This window comes from Poeciliopsis prolifica, unplaced genomic scaffold (assembly GCF_027474105.1).
Source record: "Poeciliopsis prolifica strain line A6 unplaced genomic scaffold, Auburn_PproV2 SCAFFOLD006, whole genome shotgun sequence".
Taxonomy (NCBI): domain Eukaryota; kingdom Metazoa; phylum Chordata; class Actinopteri; order Cyprinodontiformes; family Poeciliidae; genus Poeciliopsis; species Poeciliopsis prolifica.
In genome coordinates this window covers 18,607,215-18,627,214 of record NW_026562381.1, presented here as the reverse complement: position 1 = coordinate 18,627,214, position 20,000 = coordinate 18,607,215, and the positions used below count along the sequence as shown (strand labels likewise).

General features: G+C 47.0%; 2 protein-coding genes across 3 annotated transcripts in view; both read right to left on the bottom strand.

Annotated features, from left to right (window-relative positions):
* nfkb1 (nuclear factor of kappa light polypeptide gene enhancer in B-cells 1) overlaps positions 1 to 13,350 on the bottom strand; it is a 24,503-nt gene extending 11,153 nt beyond the window's left edge. For both annotated transcript variants that reach the window (XM_055030939.1, XM_055030940.1), the window contains exons 1-12: positions 13,312 to 13,350; positions 11,442 to 11,526; positions 10,169 to 10,209; positions 9,296 to 9,394; positions 5,142 to 5,293; positions 3,524 to 3,687; positions 2,835 to 2,993; positions 2,407 to 2,511; positions 2,121 to 2,212; positions 1,898 to 2,036; positions 362 to 508; positions 187 to 288 (exon numbers count right to left, since the gene is read on the bottom strand). In XM_055030939.1, coding sequence (XP_054886914.1) covers positions 187 to 288; positions 362 to 508; positions 1,898 to 2,036; positions 2,121 to 2,212; positions 2,407 to 2,511; positions 2,835 to 2,993; positions 3,524 to 3,687; positions 5,142 to 5,293; positions 9,296 to 9,394; positions 10,169 to 10,209; positions 11,442 to 11,526; positions 13,312 to 13,350 — 1,324 coding nt within the window. The remainder of the gene's footprint in view (positions 1 to 186; positions 289 to 361; positions 509 to 1,897; positions 2,037 to 2,120; positions 2,213 to 2,406; positions 2,512 to 2,834; positions 2,994 to 3,523; positions 3,688 to 5,141; positions 5,294 to 9,295; positions 9,395 to 10,168; positions 10,210 to 11,441; positions 11,527 to 13,311) is intronic.
* Positions 13,351 to 18,244: 4,894 nt separating this feature from the next.
* LOC129360613 (diacylglycerol kinase theta-like) overlaps positions 18,245 to 20,000 on the bottom strand; it is a 26,443-nt gene continuing 24,687 nt past the window's right edge. The window contains 5 exon segments of the mRNA XM_055030942.1: positions 18,245 to 18,592; positions 18,790 to 18,942; positions 19,021 to 19,132; positions 19,219 to 19,365; positions 19,452 to 19,552. Coding sequence (XP_054886917.1) covers positions 18,524 to 18,592; positions 18,790 to 18,942; positions 19,021 to 19,132; positions 19,219 to 19,365; positions 19,452 to 19,552 — 582 coding nt within the window. The 3' untranslated portion in view covers positions 18,245 to 18,523.

Below are 20,000 nucleotides of genomic sequence, written 5' to 3'. Positions count from 1 at the left end.
CACTAAACCACGCATCAACACATAAGCCGACGAGACACAAATTGAGGAAATTCACTGTTCCATTCACTATTTTATCAACATTTCAGTTTTTGGTGTCAGTTTTTATTTAAAGTTTAGACTGTAGTTGCCCATATACAAAATGAAGAGAAGCAGCTAATTTCAGGGAGATGTTGGTTAGATTTCCACCATGCTTTGTGCCGCCGCCTCCTCCAAGACCAGCTGAGTACGCTGAGGAGAATCCTCCTCCTGCTCCTCCATAACTGTAGGTGGAGAAACCCTGGTAGTATCCTGCAGAAGAATCAGTCAGATAATCAGACTCCAGAAATAATTCACACTATGGTTTTCATCAACCTGACTTCACCTCCTCCTGCTGAGCCTGGACCTCCTACTCCTGAAGCCGGACCTCCTCCACCTCGGTACAGCCCCCCGCCTCCTCCTCCTCCATGTCCGCTGAAGTCCTGGAAGTTCGGCAACGTCTTCTGCCTCTTCCTCTGAACCTCCTCTTTATCTGAAGACAAACATTAATGAAACATGGCCGCCGACACAGAGTAAAAACTTCCAACAACTGAAACTTTGCTACACTGTTGGCAGAGCCAAATGACGTAGCTACGCCAGGTGGGGTGGGTGTTACCAGGTGGGGTGGGTGTTACCAGGTGAGGTGGGTGTTACAAGGTGGGGTGGGGTGGGTGTCACCAGGTGGGGTGGGTGTTACAAGGTGGGGTGGGTGTTACCATGCGGTGCGGGTTGGGTGTTACCAGGCGGGGTGGGTGTTACCAGGTGGGGTGGGTGTTACCAGGTGGTGCGGGGTGGGTGTTACCAGGTGGGGTGGGTGTTACCAGGTGGTGCGGGGTGGGTGTTACCAGGTGGGGTGGGTGGGTGTTACCAGGCGGTGCGGGGTGGGTGTTACCAGGTGGGGTGGGGTGGGTGTTACCAGGCGGTGCGGGGTGGGTGTTACCAGGTGGGGTGGGGTGGGTGTTACCAGGCGGTGCGGGGTGGGTGTTACCAGGCGGGGTGGGGTGGGTGTTACCAGGTGGGGTGGGTGTTACCAGGTGGGGTGGGGTGGGTGTTACCAGGTGGGGTGGGGTGGGTGTTACCAGGCGGTGGGTGGGTGTTACCAGGCGGTGCGGGGTGGGTGTTACCAGGTGGGGTGGGGTGGGTGTTACCAGGCGGTGCGGGGTGGGTGTTACCAGGTGGGGTGGGTGGGTGTTACCAGGCGGTGCGGGGTGGGTGTTACCAGGCGGGGTGGGGTAGGTGTTACCAGGCGGTGGGTGGGTGTTACCAGGCGGTGCGGGGTGGGTGTTACCAGGTGGGGTGGGGTGGGTGTTACCAGGCGGTGCGGGGTGGGTGTTACCAGGCGGTGCGGGGTGGGTGTTACCAGGTGGGGTGGGGTGGGTGTTACCAGGTGGGTGGGTGTTACAAGGCGGTGCGGGGTGGGTGTTACCAGGTGGGGTGGGGTGGGTGTTACAAGGCGGTGCGGGGTGGGTGTTACCAGGCGGTGCGGGGTGGGTGTTACCAGGTGGGGTGGGGTGGGTGTTACCAGGTGGGGTGGGGTGGGTGTTACAAGGCGGTGCGGGGTGGGTGTTACCAGGTGGGGTGGGGTGGGTGTTACCAGGTGGGGTGGGGTGGGTGTTACAAGGCGGTGCGGGGTGGGTGTTACCAGGCGGTGCGGGGTGGGTGTTACCAGGTGGGGTGGGTGTTACAAGGCGGTGCGGGGTGGGTGTTACCAGGCGGTGCGGGGTGGGTGTTACCAGGTGGGGTGGGGTGGGTGTTACCAGGCGGTGGGTGGGTGTTACCAGGTGGTGCGGGGTGGGTGTTACCAGGTGGGGTGGGGTGGGTGTTACCAGGCGGTGGGTGGGTGTTACAAGGCGGTGCGGGGTGGGTGTTACCAGGTGCCTACCTATGATCTGCGGATGGTAGGTGAATGGTTTGGGCTCGCTGGTCTCATTGTCGGATTTCCTCTTTAGCTGGACAAAGACAGATGTCGGTTTCTGCAGGTTTTGGTCTCGATACTTCGGGGTCTTGAAGACGATGGCAAACTGTCAGGCAACACATTGACAAAAGAACATGAAAGCGGTGTAAAGACCGGAGCGGCTCCCAGCTGCAGCTGCATCAGCACTGACCTGTCTGTGGACGTCTGTGGGGGAGAAATCGCCCAGAGCCTCCCAGGTCAGCCCCGAGTCGTCCTCCTCATAGAACCGCACCTGGATGTCATCTACGCACATGGAAACACACCATGAAACACACAGAGGGTTCTGGAGGGCACCGAGACCTGAGGGTTCGGCCTCCAGCCGGAACGAGACGCAGGAAATCAGAGGAGGAAACCCAGAATCGCCCCGTTAGCCGACTGCGGCGCCTCGTTAATGGACCTCAGGCTCAGATCTGGTCACATGCTGGACTCCTGCTCACCTTTCTGGACCTTGTCACAGAGCAGGTAGACCTCCTCTCCCCCCGTCACGCAGCCGGCGGTCCGGTCCATCCTGACGATCTTCAAGTTTGAGGCGTTTGGAGCCTCTGAGGGAGGAAAAAGAGTCAGAATTATTCATGGTTATACCAGAATGCTGCATGAGAGCGATGCTAAGTGATGAAATGGAGGAGCAGAGGGAGCAGCTTCAGAGACAATCAGACTCTGAAGCTTGAAAATGGAGGACAGACGGACAGGAAGGAGGCGGCGCTCTGCCGGCAGCAGGCGCTGCTCCGTCTGCTTGGCTCCCCTTTACTTTCCCTTTTCATTTTGGTTGTTTCTCCAGATGAAACCCAGTCAATCAGCCAATCAGCAGCTGAGCCCCACATTAATGATCATCAATAATGAACAAGTCCCAGAGGTTTGCACTGACTGCTGTCGTAGATGGGCTCGGACACCACGGGCTCCAGGCGTCTGGAGAAGCCGCCGTCGCTGTCGGGCAGGAAGGCGGTGAACATGAGGCGCACCACGCTCAGGTCCATCTCTTTGGCCTGAGAGGCTGCGGCGCTGCTGATCATGCTGCGCTGGTGGTCTGCACACAACATGGAAACGGTTCCCAAACCAACATGGGCAAACAAGTGATTTATGATCCACACAATCCAGTTCATGACAGCAAATCTACAGCAACATGCAATCAACATCTGCTGAAAATAAAATTAAATATAGTAAAAAGTTATTTAAAGCTGAAAAGTTTTTCAGAATAAGAAATATAAACTAAGTCTCCTAAAGTACACACGCTAAATATTGAGCTTTGGGTTTATCAATATTTAACTTGGAATTAAGTATTAATTTAATTTCCCTGTGGGATCAATAAAGTATTTATGAATTTGAATTTATTTTGTACATCCATTTATCAGCAAGCTAATTTGCATATTAGCTAAGCGTTTAAAGCAGAGCTAAAGGTTTATGACATGATAAACAACAAGGTGAATATTTCCTCCATGACAGACAAACAAATATTACTGTCAATGTTTTACAGAATAACTCTACAGTAACTCTGGTTCTGCTGGCCAGAACCAGAACCGGCAATTATTGAGGAGAGGCGGGACCGGAACCACTGACCGTTGAGCTCCCGCGGGACCCGGACCTCCCCCTGCAGCGCGTCGACCTCCGGGTGGATGGCGACGCCGCAGTTGTAGCCCATCCTGAAGGCCTCCACCATCCGCTCCTCCAGCGTCTTCGCCACGTTCTTCTTGGTCACATGGAGGATCCCCAGGTTGGGAAAACTGCAGGAAGCCAGAAGCAGGTCAGGTTCTGCGGGTCGGACCCACACCGAGTGGAACCAGAGCCACAACTGGGCCGACCGGTTCCGGACCTGATGCCACACCAGGAAGCAGAGTTTGAGGCGGTAACCCTTTTGAGTCAGATGTTGTAACCAATCAGAAGCTCACAAGTTCATGGCATCATCGCCTGGGCTTTTATTTTGAAGGGGACATGTCAGGAAATTCCACTTTTTATCATTTAATAGTGTAGTGTGTACCTGCAATCTGCAGGAGAGCAGAGTCAGTTCCCAGGTGTCTCCATCAATCTGTTCAGGTTTTTCTGAACTTTTACATCACAGTATTTACTGAGCAACTGCTAAACATGATCTTCTGGCTAATTAACTTTTTATTTCTCGCAGCGATGTTGGGGTCCAAGTTAGGAAACCAAAGTCAAAATGTTTCAGCAAAACAAATTTTTTTCAGACATGAAATTATTGACGTCCTGGAAGTGGTCTGGCTAACTGGTCTGGCTAACTGGTCTGGCTAGCTGATCTGGCTAACTCTGGCTAACTGGTCTGGCTAACTGGTCTGGCTAGCTGATCTGGCTAGCTGATCTGGCTAACTGGTCTGGCTAACTGGTCTGGCTAACTGGTCTGGCTAGCTGATCTGGTTAGCTGATCTGGCTAACTGGTCTGGCTAACTGGTCTGGCTAGCTGATCTGGTTAGCTGATCTGGCTAACTGGTCTGGCTAACTGGTCTGGCTAACTGGTCTGGCTAGCTGATCTGGCTAGCTGATCTGGCTAACTGGTCTGGCTAACTGGTCTGGCTAGCTGGTCTGGCTAGCTGATCTGGCTAGCTGGTCTGGCTAACTGGTCTGGCTAGCTGATCTGGCTAGCTGGTCTGGCTAACTGATCTGGCTAGCTGCTGGTCTGGCTAACTGGTCTGGCTAGCTGGTCTGGCTAGCTGATCTGGCTAGCTGGTCTTTCTAACTGGTCTGGCTAGCTGGTCTGGCTAGCTGGTCTGCTGATGTAGCACTGTGTACTAGCTGTTAGCTTCCTGCGGACTAAAGCGTACGTCGTGTTTTGAATAGCATCACTGCATAAACAGATCTGCATTGTGTTGACTGGAGGAACAAATGATCCAAATGCATTCTGTGATGTTCTGGCGCTAGCGTTAGCTAACTCGCCACCGACATCTTTTAATAAGTTTGGGAATAAAACGCATCATCACACCTCTGCTATCAAGCTACAAAAATGTCTGAAGTGGCGGGACTGGCTCAGTCTGCGATCTGGTTTGCATTCAAAAGAACTGGCACCAGAACAAGTTGCTGTCAGACGAATCTCAGGTCAGAGGTCAAAGGGAAACCTGTGAAGCTGCAATAACCAGGAATTCAGACCAAACCAGTGCAATTCAGCTTTATATTCAGCAAAACTGATAACAATAAACATTAATTTAATTGAAACGTCCATGATTTCTACCTGATGGTGGAGTCTTTGGACTGCAGGTCAGCAATGCAGATGCCTTTATCGCACTGCTTCCCCACCAGGCTGTGAGCGTGAAGCTGCGGCAGCTGGGTCAGCGCCGTCACCAGCTGGACCACGACCCGGGCCTGACCCTGGTAGTTACAGATCTGAAACAGCAGAACGCCGCCGTTAGCGCAGGCGGCTGAGGACAACGGAAAAGATGAGGTGGATGACGGCGAGAGTGAAAATGTTTGGTGAAATCAGACAGTGAGGTTTCTGATCTCATTCTGGACTCCACAGATGAGTCACACACATTCAGACTCTGTGGTAGTTCAGAGAACTTTCTCCTGGTACAAATGACTCACTGAAACTTATCACCTACACCACCATCAGGAACCGCTAAAGCGATGGATTCAGGCTGAAAACAAACCTGACCGTCTCCAACCGTCTCTCAGACGATCAGCAGAAAACAAATAGGTTGCCATGAAATGTATTTCTGCTCTAAATATACAAATTATGAAAATGGGGAACATTTTATGGTGATAATTAGTTAAATGGCAGCCATTTTGAAAAATATCATCCTCCTGAAACTGAAGTGTCTGATGGGAAATATAAAAACATTCGACCTGAGAGGTTAGCATGCTAATTTGTTGGATGTGGAGTCAGACCACATCCCAAAGATGATCCTGTGCTGATTGGTCCATTGCTCTGATTGGTCAGTGCTCTGATTGGTCCTGATTGGTCCTGTTCGTCTGAACATGAATCTCAACTGAAGCTGAATCTGCTGTTAGTTGTTTTGTTTATTGTTTGCTTCCAGATGCTCATTTTTCATGCTATCTCTGTTTAACTGAAACGTGAGAACAAACTCTTCCTGTTCCTTCAGTTTGTGTGACAGCCAGCCGTGCCGCTGCAGATATTTGCCTGCAACTGTTGCAATAAAAAAGCCCACTTCCTCTTCCTGGTTCTGTCGGCCACTCGACGTGTCGCAGCAGATGAACGCGGTTCCTGGAATCAGAGCGAGAGCTGTATTTTGAGGGTTTCCTGGCCTGAAGCTTTTCACACGCCGCGCCGCAGCAACCTGACAGCTGCAGCATGCCGGCGCTGCAGCTGCAGTTGGCTGTCTGCACATGAGAAATGCAGAAATCAGCTTAAATAATGCTAAAAAAATAAAACACTGAAATGAAGACAAATCTGAAAGTAGCAGCGTCTCACATCCTGCAAACCCAGAACACCAGCATGCAGGAGCTGCTGCTGCGTTTCTGAGGAAATCTGAGTGAAGCTGCAGCACAGCTTCATTTCACGCCCAGGTCAGAACCAGAACCGAACCCAGGACCCCAAAATAAGATTCTGCTGGTTTGAAAACTGTTCCTGGTAACCAGATCATCAGGAAGCCAATAAAAGCTAACAGCTAACAGAAGCGTTGACAGAACCTTCTGACCCGGTTCTGTTGGATGTGGAGTCGGACCAGGAGTGGTGGGCTGGGACGTGATGCGTTCACTGACTCAGACGGCTTTCATCACTTCATTATTGTCATTTTCAGACGTTTAGATTCACCGTCTGTCTGCTGAATTCTGACACAATACGGATAAAATACGACCATGCTATGAATCTGATAAACAATAATAAATAGTAATAATAAAACAATACTATTCATGGAACACATTGATTCTAATTATATAAACTGTCCTGCTGTCCTTTTTATCTTGGGGAAGAAATAATCCAAATGCATTCAGCAACAATCTAGCATTAGCTAACTTGCTACCACTAGCTAACTTGCTCGCATCTATTTTCATCTTTTTTCTCAGCCATTCAATACCAGCTAAAGAGAAAAGGAGAAGGCTGGAAACAAATTGCTGCAGCTAAAATTCAACATTGTTTTGTTTTTATTCACTCTCTTAGCTTTTGGTATGTCTCCCAATTTTATATTGTCTTATTATTTTTACTAAATGTAATTTTGTTTATTTATCTATCTGTCATGCTGTGTTTGTTGTGAAATGTGCTACAGAAATAAACTTTAACTTGACCCAACATTAGCTAACTGGCTAATGTTAGCTAACTCGCTAGCGGTGTTCAGACCCTTGTTCCTTCAGGCTTTGACAGAATTTCTGTCTCCAACATGTTCGGCTGGATAAACTGACCTACGGTTGGTGAAATCTTTCATTTCATTTGGGAATAAAATGTTTTTACGTCACTACATAATCAAATTTCTGATGTATTTCTGTGTGATGCTAACATGCTAGCCTTCACTGACTTACATCCAACTTTAACTATTTCAATTCATTTAAGCTCCGTAATCTATTGTCTTTTCATCGCTTTTTTATGCTTTTGTTTTGTAAACTATCTTAGCATATTTAGTTTTTGCACAATATAAAAGGAAGTCGAAGCATCGCGCTCTTCTTTGGCTCCTGAACTAGGTCAAAGATTGAGATCAGCGCTGCTGGAGGGTCAAAGGTCATTCAGATGGAGCAGTTCATCTGATTAATCCTTTGACTCTTTCCTCTGTTTCTGACCTGAGAGAACCAAACCGGGCCAGGAATGGACCCCACCAGTGGGATGGGCGTGAAGGCTTGAACTTTTCCAGAGATTGAAATCCCATGATGCATTGCACATCTGTAAACAAGCAGCTTCAACACCAGGAACCAGAATGTTATCAACATCAGGAGGCTGCGTCCTCATGGTTAACCGTGACTTTAAGATTTTTCCCGTTTCATTCTGCTGACTGAGCGGTTCTGACGATCGACTGCTTTGACCTGACAGTGGGGCGCCAGCGAAGGGTTAACTGTGTTTCTGGGCCTGAGTGGGCGCCGGCGCCAACGCCACGCTTTCATCTCCGAGCTGAAACTTTGCACCTTGCCTGCCTGTGACGCAGCGGCGCTTCCTTGTGATGAGCTGTGGGTGTCGCAATGAGGAAATTCCCAACAGACATGAAAGATGCAGAGGTGTGTGTGTGTGTGTGTGTGTGTGTGTGTGTGTGTGTGTGTGTGTGAACAGGTCCAGGGGTCCGATGCGGTCCGCATCCGTTCTACGGGTTCGTTCTTCATCGACCGTTTTGAAAAACTTTATGTTTTTTCACTAATTGGACCGAAAAGTTTTCACGGATTAACAGGGAATAATTAACGTTACCAGAGCAACACAAACAGGGACACCTCATCTCAATCCAGAAATGCTTCTTTAATCCCAAAAGAAAATTAATCTTTGCTTTGACAATGAGGATCTCCTGTAGAGGTCTGTGTTACAGCGGTATGAAGACGCCTCTGACTGAAGACACAAGCATATGTGAACACCAAGTGGACCAGAGAGCGCTCCAAAACCAGGAAGTGGACTAAAGTGCAGGGCATTCTGGGTAAATACAACCAAAGCTAACATGTTAGCCTAGCGCTAGCAGCAGAAATGGCTCCTGGTCTTCAGCCAAAGACTAAAGAGAAATCCTCCAACTCTAAACTCTGACGCCTCCATCTTGTTTCATCTGGAGAAGCAGGAAGTTGCTCTCAGTGTCTTCAGAGGTTTTAGTGTCGTTTCCTTCAGTGGTTCTTGGTGCAGCGCCCCCACAGGCCAGGAGGGGAACAGGCTGGTCAGAGGGTTTGGTTGGTTTGACTCTGGTCGAAACACAATCAGAGGACGGGGAACCAGAGTTCAGCTTTCATCTACAGTACTACCAACATGCTGGGTTTTCAAAATAAAAGCTTGTAAGCCTTTCTGCATCTGCAGGAACAGCAGGAAAAAGATCCATTCCAGGAAACGTGTCCAGAACCTTCAAATGACCCGACTGACGATTCCGGAAACACTAAAAAACTGTTCTTGCTGTTTCCCATATTTACCAGAACCAGAAGGTCCAAACGCAAACAACCATCCAGCGTTTGGACCGACTTAGCATCGATGTCGCTACATTTACCGTCTTTTCAGACCTGCTAGCGACAAACTTTCAGAAAATGCAACGAGCTACAAATTTTAAAAAAAGTAGTGATCAATTGAGCGAATCTGTCTCTAGCAGATTGAGCTTCTGTTTACTGTCTTTCATCATTTCTGGTGATTTGTGATTATTGTCTGGTATTTTCTTTAAGAATCTGCAGTGTGGAGCAGAGAGCAGAGCTCTGAACCGCAGAGCCGCTGCAGCGCTTCGCTCTCAGGAAGTGTTTCCTCTGCGCCGCCGCCCAAACAGGAAGCGTTACCTTCACCGTCGGGTACGTCTTCCTGTTCTTCTCGCTGGAGGCTCCCGGCAGGCCGCCGTGCGACGGACCTTCGCAGCCGTAGCGAAACCTGAAGCCGCGCTGCAGAAACACAAACACAACGAAGATCATCTCAGATTACAGCAGAGGGCAAAAGTCAAGGTCATCCTGCAGGTGGGATGACCTTGACCTTGCTCGTCTTGCTAACCTCAGTCTAGCGGCCATCTTGTTTCGAGAGAGAGGTTTTCTAATTCAACCCTTCCAACACCTAAACATGCTAATCTCTGAGGGTCATGACCTTTAACCTGTAACCTGTGGAGTCTGAGCTCCAGCTCTGGGGCTTCTGGACAATTCTTCACGCTCTGACCTTTGACCTCGTGGTGTCTGAGAAGTTTTCCTCTTGGAATTTTTTAATGTAAATTTGTTTGTAATAAACATTTATTTTAATTTCTTTGATTTTTATTTTTTATTCATTTATTTCTGTTTATCTGTACTTATTTTCAATAAAAATAATTTTTAAAATATTTTTACTTTTTTAACCTTTAATGTAAATAACTTAATTTTTTGTACTTTTTAATTGAAATTTTAAATGTTATTTTCATTAAATTAAATAAAATCTTATTTTCTTATGTATTTATTTTTATAATCTTGGAGACTGATGGAGCTGACCTTTGACCCCCCCCAGACGGAGCAGCAGCTGAGGTCACCGCTAGCGTTGTGCTAACATCCTAATCTCTACAGAATAAGATCTGAATAATCTCATTAAAGACGTCAGAGGAGAGACCGAGCGAATGTCCTGTCCAGGTGAGAGGACTTCCTGTCCAGGTGAGAGGACTTCCTGTCCAGGTGAGAGGACTTCCTGTTTGAGTTGCTCACCTGTTTGGGCTGCTCCAGGATCTGCAGGAACGGTCCGTCCACTGAAACACACAAACCAATCACAGTCAAAGTTATTATTAACAATTACAACATTATAGACGATAACTGGAGGTTTTAAATCTTTAGAGCAGAAAATGAAAAAAAGTTTTCTTTCTGTCTTCATCAGTTTATCCATTATTTATGGAACAAACATAAATAAATGACATAGAAACGAATAAATGAATCTAAGCTCTCTTATTCAATCGATCGTTAATAACTTATCCAGTTACGTATATCTTATGAATAATGAGATAAATCGTCATCATCATCAGCCTGGAGGCCTTCGGCAGCAGAAACTCGTTTGCAGCTTCAGCTGAAACCAGAAACAGGAAGTGAGCGCGCCGCCGCCGCCTCGTCATGAAACTCGTCTTTCGTTTTGCCGCCGCCGGTTTCCTCCAATCATTTCGTTTTCAGACCGAAACTCTGCTGCAGCAGAAACTTTTGGTCCAGTCAGGATCTGCCGTCTGTTTCAGCGGCGGCAGCATCATGCTGAGCAGACACTTCCTGTCAAACTGGAAATCTGAGCAGTTTCTGAACCATAAACCTGGTTTCATCCTTCATTTCACTTCCAGGCCGTAGAAACACGACGGACACGGATCGCATCACTTCCTGTCCTGCAGAACAGCCTGACAGCGGAGGTCACTCGACCCTGGACTGCATTTACATAATTCATATTTAAATAAAAAACACAGAGAAAATAATAAGCTTTTTTATGTTAAAAATTTAATATTATTAAAACATAATATTGTTAATTCTTAGAAAACTACCATCAAAGTAAAAATAAATATTAAAATGGGTCAAATTAGCAAAGAAATATAAAATAATGCAAAAAATAAATGTATTAAATCAGGATAATTGAAGAAACATAAAATTCTTCATTCACACAATAAAACAAATTATATAGTTTATAGAAAGTTTTACGTACAAAGAGCCACAATATTTTAAATTTTATTTAAATGACAACTAATCTTAAAAAACTAAAAAAAAATTGCAAATACAAAATACATTTAAAAATTTTCATAACACGATTTAATAATTTAAAATAATAAATATGAACTAAAACTGTTTTTACTTTTGTTTTAACAACTTTAATATTTAAGATGTAAGAGGAAGTCGCTTGTAGGGAAAAATTTAATTTGCATAAATAAAAATCAACCAGAGACCGGTTCTGGTCCAATAAACCAGAACACGATGCAGTAGAACGGTTCTGACCCGGGAGAGGGCGGAGTCTCACCTGACTGCAGAGCCGTCATCTGAGGCATCGGGACGTGGAAGTGGGGATACTCCAGGAAGGACGGGTCAATCATGGCGTCGAACATCTGCAACGAGACCCAGCTGAGGTCCGACAGAACCGCCCGGGGTTCTGGAGCTGCAACAGAACCCAGAGCAGTCCTGCTGGACCAGCTCGCTGCGTTAGCTGTATGCTAATGAACCGAGCCAGCAGCCAATCACAGACGGGGATTTTTAACCCAATCAGATTATCCCTAAACTTTCTGAATGAAAAACAACCAAAATGGAGGAAAAACAACAAACTGTGATTCTGTATCCAGCTGCAAACTTTAGGGACAAGTTTTTGTAGATTCATTTGAAACCCAAAGACTTTTATTTTTTCAGGATCTCGTCTGCATAAATCTTCATTTGTTGGATTAAAGATTACAGGAAGGAAAAGCTGTGATTTCAGGTCCGGCTACACAGAACCGCACAAAATTCACAACCTCATTCAGAAACTGGAACTTAACAGGAACAGTTTGGGTCTGTTCACGAGATTCAACTTTTGTTTCCCAGGATGTTCATTTCAGCACAAGAAACCAGACCAAAAGGATGAGAGCAGGCTGGGTGAGAGGGTGAGAGCAGGCTGGGTGAGAGGGTGAGAGCAGGCTGGGTGAGAGGGTGAGAGCAGGCTGGGTGAGAGGGTGAGAGCAGGCTGGGTGAGAGGGTGAGAGCAGGCTGGGTGAGAGGGTGAGAGCAAGCTGGGTGAGAGGGTGAGAGCAAGCTGGGTGAGAGGGTGAGAGCAAGCTGGGTGAGAGGGTGAGAGCAAGCTGGGTGAGAGGGTGAGAGCAGGCTGGGTGAGAGGGTGAGAGCAGGCTGGGTGAGAGGGTGAGAGCAGGCTGGGTGAGAGGGTGAGAGCAAGCTGGGTGAGAGGGTGAGAGCAGGCTGGGTGAGAGGGTGAGAGCAGGCTGGGTGAGAGGGTGAGAGCAAGCTGGGTGAGAGGGTGAGAGCAGGCTGGGTGAGAGGGTGAGAGGGTGAGAGCAGGCTGGGTGAGAGGGTGAGAGGAAGCTGGGTGAGAGCAGGCTGGGTGAGAGGGTGAGAGCAAGCTGGGTGAGAGGGTGAGAGCAAGCTGGGTGAGAGGGTGAGAGCAGGCTGGGTGAGAGCAAGCTGGGTGAGAGGGTGAGAGCAGGCTGGGTGAGAGGGTGAGAGCAGGCTGGGTGAGAGGGTGAGAGCAAGCTGGGTGAGAGGGTGAGAGCAGGCTGGGTGAGAGGGTGAGAGCAGCTGGGTGAGAGGGTGAGAGCCGGCTGGGTGAGAGGGTGAGAGCAGGCTGGGTGAGAGGGTGAGAGCCGGCTGGGTGAGAGGGTGAGAGCAGGCTGGGTGAGAGGGAGAAGGTTTCTGATCAAGTCATCATCCCTTCACACAGATCTGTGCGCCTAGATCAGTCTCACAGCAAACTCAGCCTGCTGAATGAACATTTTTTTATTCCGGGCAGAAACTCTGAGATATTCTGAGTATGATTCTGTAAAATCCGTCCAGTTCTGCGTTCAGGAGAGGAAAGGTGTTTCCTCCCAGCTCCTGGTCCAATCGGAAATCAGGAGCAGCACAGGTACGACTGCGGATCGGACAGAAACGTCTAAGTTTCTGTTTTACAAGTTCAAAACTCAGGAATGGATGGAAGCAGAAATATCGGTAACAACGTCGATATCGGCCCAAACGTTTAGATTGGTGCAACAATCGTATCAGCAATAAAGGGAAATATTTGCCCTAATGTCTGACAGGAAACAAAAGAATGAATAAATTTCTTGTACTGATGTGGGCTTTTTTCCATTCAAACAGGATTTCCCATTTGAGTTTCGGTCGCTCGTGGTGCAGCAGTGAGCGGCAGGTGAGCTCACCTGGCTGGAGGCGTGCAGGTAGTTCTCCTCAGCAGCCATTTGTCTGCAGAAATCCACACATTTATGATTTGAAGTCAGATTCAAATCAAACATCCACATCTCTGTCCACATGCTGAAGCTGGGCAGCTAAACGATACGAATAAGAGTTTTGAGTTTGAAGACATCCTGTTTCTTCACCGTTTTCTGTTTTAAAGTCGTGATTTTTCTGCAGCTTCCTGTCTTGTTTACTGAGTCTAATTATAACTCATATTTATTACCAGGCAGGAATTTCCCAGTTTGAACTAAAAGATTTTCTTTAGTGTCATTATCCAAACTTTACTTGCCCAAAAAAACAACTCTTCCTGGAAAGTTATTAAACCATTTCTAATTCAGTATTAATTACAAGAAAAAAATATTTTATTAATTTTACTTCTGCACAAGTGAGAAAACTTTTTAAGAAACTGATTCCTGCAGGAGAGGAAGGGTCAAAACATAACAATCAATGAGAGATCAATGAAACATAACATCTGTATTTTAAAGTGCAAATTAAATCATAAATATAACAAGAGGAGCAAAGATGAATTAACATGAGTAATTTAAATATCAAATCTCTTGAATTTCAACCATAATCTGGGAAGACACTCCCAGTAACTAATTATTGATTAGCTAGAGAAAAATAAAACTACTGCAGACATTTCAAAAGGTATTTCTGAAACATTTAACTTTTAATTTATGTTAATAAAAAACTAATTAGCTAATAAAAGAATTAAACACGACAGCATATTCATACCTGGTAACTGGTGACGCTGCTCTCCGATTTTTATGACCAATAGCCAATAATATCGATTGATCTTTGATTCTTCTGATACCTGATGCTGAGCAGAGCGCGCCCCCGCTGCGCTTTCCCCATGCCGTGAACGTGCCTGCGTGTGCGTTAGCCCCCTCGTTCGCACATAGCTAACGACCCATCGTGGACTACTGCTGCTGCTTCCTTCGTGGAAGTGACCACTGATAATGTGAACCACGGACACGGAGGCCGTCTCTTTACGGCGGAGGAGCGGTGCGGGAGCTGCAGCCTCACGAGAGTCTCTGCCACGCCGGAACGGCTAACCGCTACCTGTCCCCGCTGCTGCGGGAGCGCGCCTCGCAGGCTTCCACCAAACTCCATTTAAAATCCTACTAATTTCAGAAACCTCCAGATTCCAGCTTACAAATAATAAATTCAGAGATATTTTTATATTAGACCGAAATGAAATAAAGTGATAATTAATACGGCGTTAGTAATGTTAGGATTAATTAAATTGTTTTGTCATATCACTCATAAATTCATCAGTCACTAGGAACAAGACACAGTTGAGCCACACTAAGAGTTTTAAGCTGAAGCTAAAATAAAAGTTACTGTCAGTAAAATAGGAGCCGCATTAAATGTTAGATAACAAAGATTGGAGATACTGTGACTTTAACCCTTATGACTGTATTCAGGATTTAAGAAAACAACCAAATGCTGCTGAGTTAAAAAGTTACCTGGCTAATAAGGAAGTAAGCAGAACAACAAAGCAAGCTGAGCTGTACCGGTCCGGTCCGGTCCAAGGCGCGGTTCTGACACCAGGTTCGGACCCAGCGGCTCTGCTCTTTAGTGGTGAATGTGTAGTAAGCATGGGGTTACCTGGTCAGCTGCTCAGGTGGAAGTGTGACAGTTGGGGCTCGTTCCGCTTCACTTCAGTTCACTCATGTCGCCATTATTTCCTCCCCACGCAGAACACGCAGACCCACGAGCAGACCGGGCTCAGCTTCGGGACACCATCACTGCGTGGAGAGCCCAAATATTTCATCCAGTCCTGCCTCGACAAAGCTGAAACTTCCAGGTGACACCGAGAAGAAAGAGTGGAGTTCCTTCCCCACTGGAAATTCCCCCCGGTTCCCAGGTTCACCACAGGGGGCAGCAGAGAGTCAGGAGGTCTCACGCCAATTCCCAGGTTCACCACAGGGGGCAGCAAAGAGTCAGGAGGTCTCACTCTGTCGTTTTTTTATTTTTCACATCACTGGTTTTGAAATATTAAGTGGGGAAAAAAAAAACATGCAAGAACAGAAACAGAATAAAACATGAATAAAACTAGGATAGAAATTGGGATGAAAATTAAACAAAATTAAAAAAAATCACTGAAAGTGTTAAATCCTGAAAATTATAAAATAAAACAAATAAGAAAACTGTGACATGTCAGAGGAGAGACACATCACAGTATTATTTATTTAGATTCAAAGTTAAAATCTCTGTTCCTCTAAAGATGTTAACTTTTCCTTTTAAAGCTTGAAGAATAATGAGTTCTGACTAAGGTGTGAAAATGGGACCATTCCTCTTAAAATTGAACAGAAACAACCATATTTCCATATTAAACCATTTTTATTATGATAAACACATAGACCATTCTGTTATTCAACCATATACATTTATGACCTATAATTAGCTTCAGCTAACACTCATCAGAACCTTTACGGCACATAGAAGAGGGTCATTTAGTGCAAGTTACAGTCAAAACACAAAACAGCTTCAGATTGCAAAAATAAACACGTCATCTATTCATAAAACGAGTAAAAAGTGTTGAGCAGACAGAAACCAGAGGCACATGAGGGGGAGACGCCACTGCACAGGCAGCTAACACACAGGCGAAACGCACTGGGGCATGGCATGCTCCGCCCACCTCAGCAGAAAGGGGCGGGGCCTCAGGTCGCCACTACGGAGGCACGACAAGCAGAAACGTCACGTCAAAGCAGCAACAACACCCTACGTCAGGTTGGCAGCGATGAAGGCCCATTGTGCGACTGGCAGTGTGGCAAAGTAAGACTACTGCATGGACGGATAAAGACCAAGCGGGGCCCCGGGCGAAAACCGGTGGGGGGGCCAACAGGAGGACCCGCTGAGGGGCCCCGGGGCCTCCAATCAATTCTCCTGTTGTCAAGCTCCTGTGCTGCTGTCCTGGAGCTCTTTGTGTTCATTTAGTGAGAATGCCAAATTTTAAGAAATAACTTATGAAATAATTATTTAAATGTGTCACCATGAAAACTAGAAATAAATCCAAAGTAATTTATTAAATGTAAATTATATGTGTCTCAATTAAATTGCATACATAAAAATGTATGTATGCAATTTAATACATATGTATTAAATTTCAAGACTTATTTTTAGAAACAGCCCTGATCCTGCTCTCTGAGTATGATGGGTCAAATTTATAGTTTAAATTAGTTCATAATGTGCTTCATCGCAGAATACACATTTATTAAATCATGGAATAATTATATCTACTTTTAAAACTGAAAACATTTCATTGGGGCACAAATAATTCATTATCTTTTATAAATGTTTCTGGATTTATTTTTCTATTTTAATAAATTAGTACCACTAAGTAATGATTTAATCGGCTATGCAGTTATTGCAATTTGGCACTCTTTGCTCTCCATAAAACTCCAATGTCAGATTATTTTTACTGTAAATTGAAGAAAATCTGGAGATTCTCTCATTTCTAATTATTTAAGTCTAAAACTAGATGAAATGAGATTAAATTAAATGCTTGAGGAAAAAAAGCCAATTATCAGAGATTATAAATTTATAAAATGACATTGTGATATTCTTTACGGCTTAAAGCCAAATGTAGTGGACAGGTTTCATTTTAGTAAAATAATGACTTTAAACTATGCAGGTGATGGAAAATTTGGACATAAATGCAGGCCTAGTCGGGTCCAGCTGGGCTGGAAAAACATGAACAATAATCATGTTTTTCACATAATCTGAACATTTTGGACCAAGATGATTATAAATTCAGTTTTTAAAATCCAAAAACATTTTGTCTTCCTGGATTAGAGCCCTGATCAGCCTGTTAATCCCAGTGTATCAATCCATGGGGATAAAAGATGCTTTACCTTATTCTCTTTCTGTGGTTCTGGTGCCGCCCGGCCCGGCCGACCAACAGGAAGCTGAAAATCCAGAACCAGAACCGCTCAGTTCTGTTTCAATGACGAACAGAACTTCATGCATGTCATAAAACAGCAGATCAGCTCCACAGTTCAGGCCACTGCGTTTCCCCTGCAGCGCCTCCTGTCAGTAGAACTGCAGCCTGAACCCTCAGGAAGCTCAAAGCTGGATGAGACGCTTCAGTCAGAAGTTCTGAAAATTTACCAAACGGGTCAAACAGAACCCTGCAGTTTCACGATTCTAAAGTAAAACTGACCCAGAACCTCCAGAACGGCCTCCAAAAGTCCCAGAGTTTCACTTTCTAGCACCAAAAATAGGAAAAATACGACAGCAAAAAGTAAACATCAGAGCTACCCAGAACCAGTAGACCCAGCAAAACCAGATGAACCATCAGAACCATCGGAACCATCAGAACTATCATCCAGACTAACTGGACCACAGGAAGCTGGAGTTTCCCCAACCCAGTTAAAATTCTGATTAATTTCCCAGTTCTCCCAATTTAACTTGAGGATTTTTCCAGTTGCTCTCCAGTTTGTCCAGCTCTGACTGATGTTGTTTCTGACCCGGTTAAACATCCAGAACCGTCTGAATTCAAGCATAGGACTTGCATTCTCCCACTGCTGGAGGACTTCCTGGTTTCTAGCCAATCAGAGAGCAGAGAGAACTATCTACGCCCTCATTGGTTCTGGAGGAACTGGACCTGGAGGTTCTAATGTCTTGCAGGAACCAGAAGGTTCTGGAGCTCCGCCTCCTCAATGAGCCCCACAAAAGGCGGGAATCACCATGACAACCAGTCAAAACATTTAATGTGGCGATGAACCAGGAGCTCACTGCCTATGTTCTGGATGTTCTCCAGAACCTGACCCGGTTCTGGTTCCGGTCCAGATATCTGCAGAGAAAACGGCCTGTTTGGATGCTGCTCTTCATCCTCCTCTTCCTCCTGCGATATTTCTATGTTTAGATTATTTAAATCCACAGATACTTAGCAGCGGTTCTGGTTCCCCTCGAACCCGATGAACCCGGTTCTTCTCCTCACTCGTCCTGAATGACTATTTTTGTTTTAGGAGCAGGAATGAACTTTGACCTCCTCCTCTTACTCAGCAGGAAGTGGAACCTTCATCCTGCGTCTGTCTTCCTGTGGATCTGTGGCTACAAAGCTACGTGAGTGGAATCTCAGCCACCGGAACTGGACCGGACCGGACCCGACCCGACCTCCCGGCTTTGGCAGGAAGCAGCTGCAGACGCAGAACCGGCGGTCCGGTCCGGTCAGTGTCCCCCGTCTCTGGAGGACGGAGACTTCCTCTGCTTCTGCTTGGACTTCCTGAGCATCCGGACCTGCAGAGACCCGGGACAAGGTAAAGGGTTAAGTAAAGGTCATGATGGATGAATGGAACCAGTGAACCTGCAGGCCTAGCCGAGTCCAGCCGGGTCCAACCGGGTCCAGCCGGGTCCAACCGGGTCCAACCGGGTCCAACCGGGTCCAGCTGGGCCCGTATTGAACTACGGCTACCTGCAGGGCCAATCCCCGGTACCTTGGGTCCGGCAGCAGAGATGATGATGTGTCCCGGCGCCTGCAGCCAGGGCTCGCCGTCCACCTGGACAGGAAGCTCTTTGCTGACGATGAGGCGGATGTAGGATCCCTGGGCGATCCGGATCCCGCAGCGCAGCCCGCTCTGGACCTGGCCCTGCGGACACGCGGCAGAGGTCAGAGGTCAGAGCGACTCTAAGCCGAGACGATCCGAGACGACCCGGCGGCACCGCACCATGTGGACGACCCCGGTGACCCCGACCACCTCCAGCAGGCCGTCGTCGATCCCGGGCCTGGAGAACTGGCCGTCGGCCTCCGACCCCCACAGGTCGGCTCCAGAACCCCAGCTGCAGAGAGGAGAGGACATGAAGCGGAGCGCCGTCCTGCAGGGGGCGCCGTCCTGCAGGGGGCGCCGTGCGTCTCTACGCGTTACCTGGGGATGTTGAGGAAGATGAGGCCCTCGATGTTGGGCAGCGGGACGGGCTGCTTGTCCACCTGCAGCTGCAGCTCCTTGTGGAGGCTGCGGCTGCGGCTGATCTTCTGCAGACCCACCTTCACGTAAACGCCTTTGTTGTGGAACCTGAGGGCAGGAAGGTCGCACTCACACGTTCAGAAGCATAAGAGGTTTGTTTACCAGACAGAGACGGGTCGGATCCTCCGGGCTACCTGCTGGTGAATTTGTCGGGTTCTCCCTCCCGGGCCAGGTGGAAGTCCAGGCTGAGCTCGGCGTCGATGCCGAGGCCGAAGTAGTTATTCATCTGGACGATCTGAGAGGAGACGGGCTATAAACCGGCTGATACTGCTAAAACAGGTCCTGGTGCAGCTGTTAGCATTAGCGTGCTAACACCTCGGGTTGGATGCGTTCATCCTTCCCACCAGAAGTTCAGGATGACAGACATTTTTCATGATGGCTGCCATTTTCTGAGCTTTTTAACCAAGTAATGGATTTAATGAACTCGTCATGTTTTCCTCGTTGCTCATCATGTTCATAAACTTTACAGCAATAAAATCCAGCAGAATTAGAAGCTGAGGATTTTACTGTGAGCGTCTCAGAGAATGGTGTATTTAGCAGGTTCGCATTGTTTTTATGTGTTTAGCGTTAGCATAGTTCATCACTGGAAACAACTGTCTGATTTTAGTTCAAACATTTATTCTTCATTATAACCATGGCGGCCATTTTGAAAAAGAAAACGTCACACCAAGAGAATATAAATG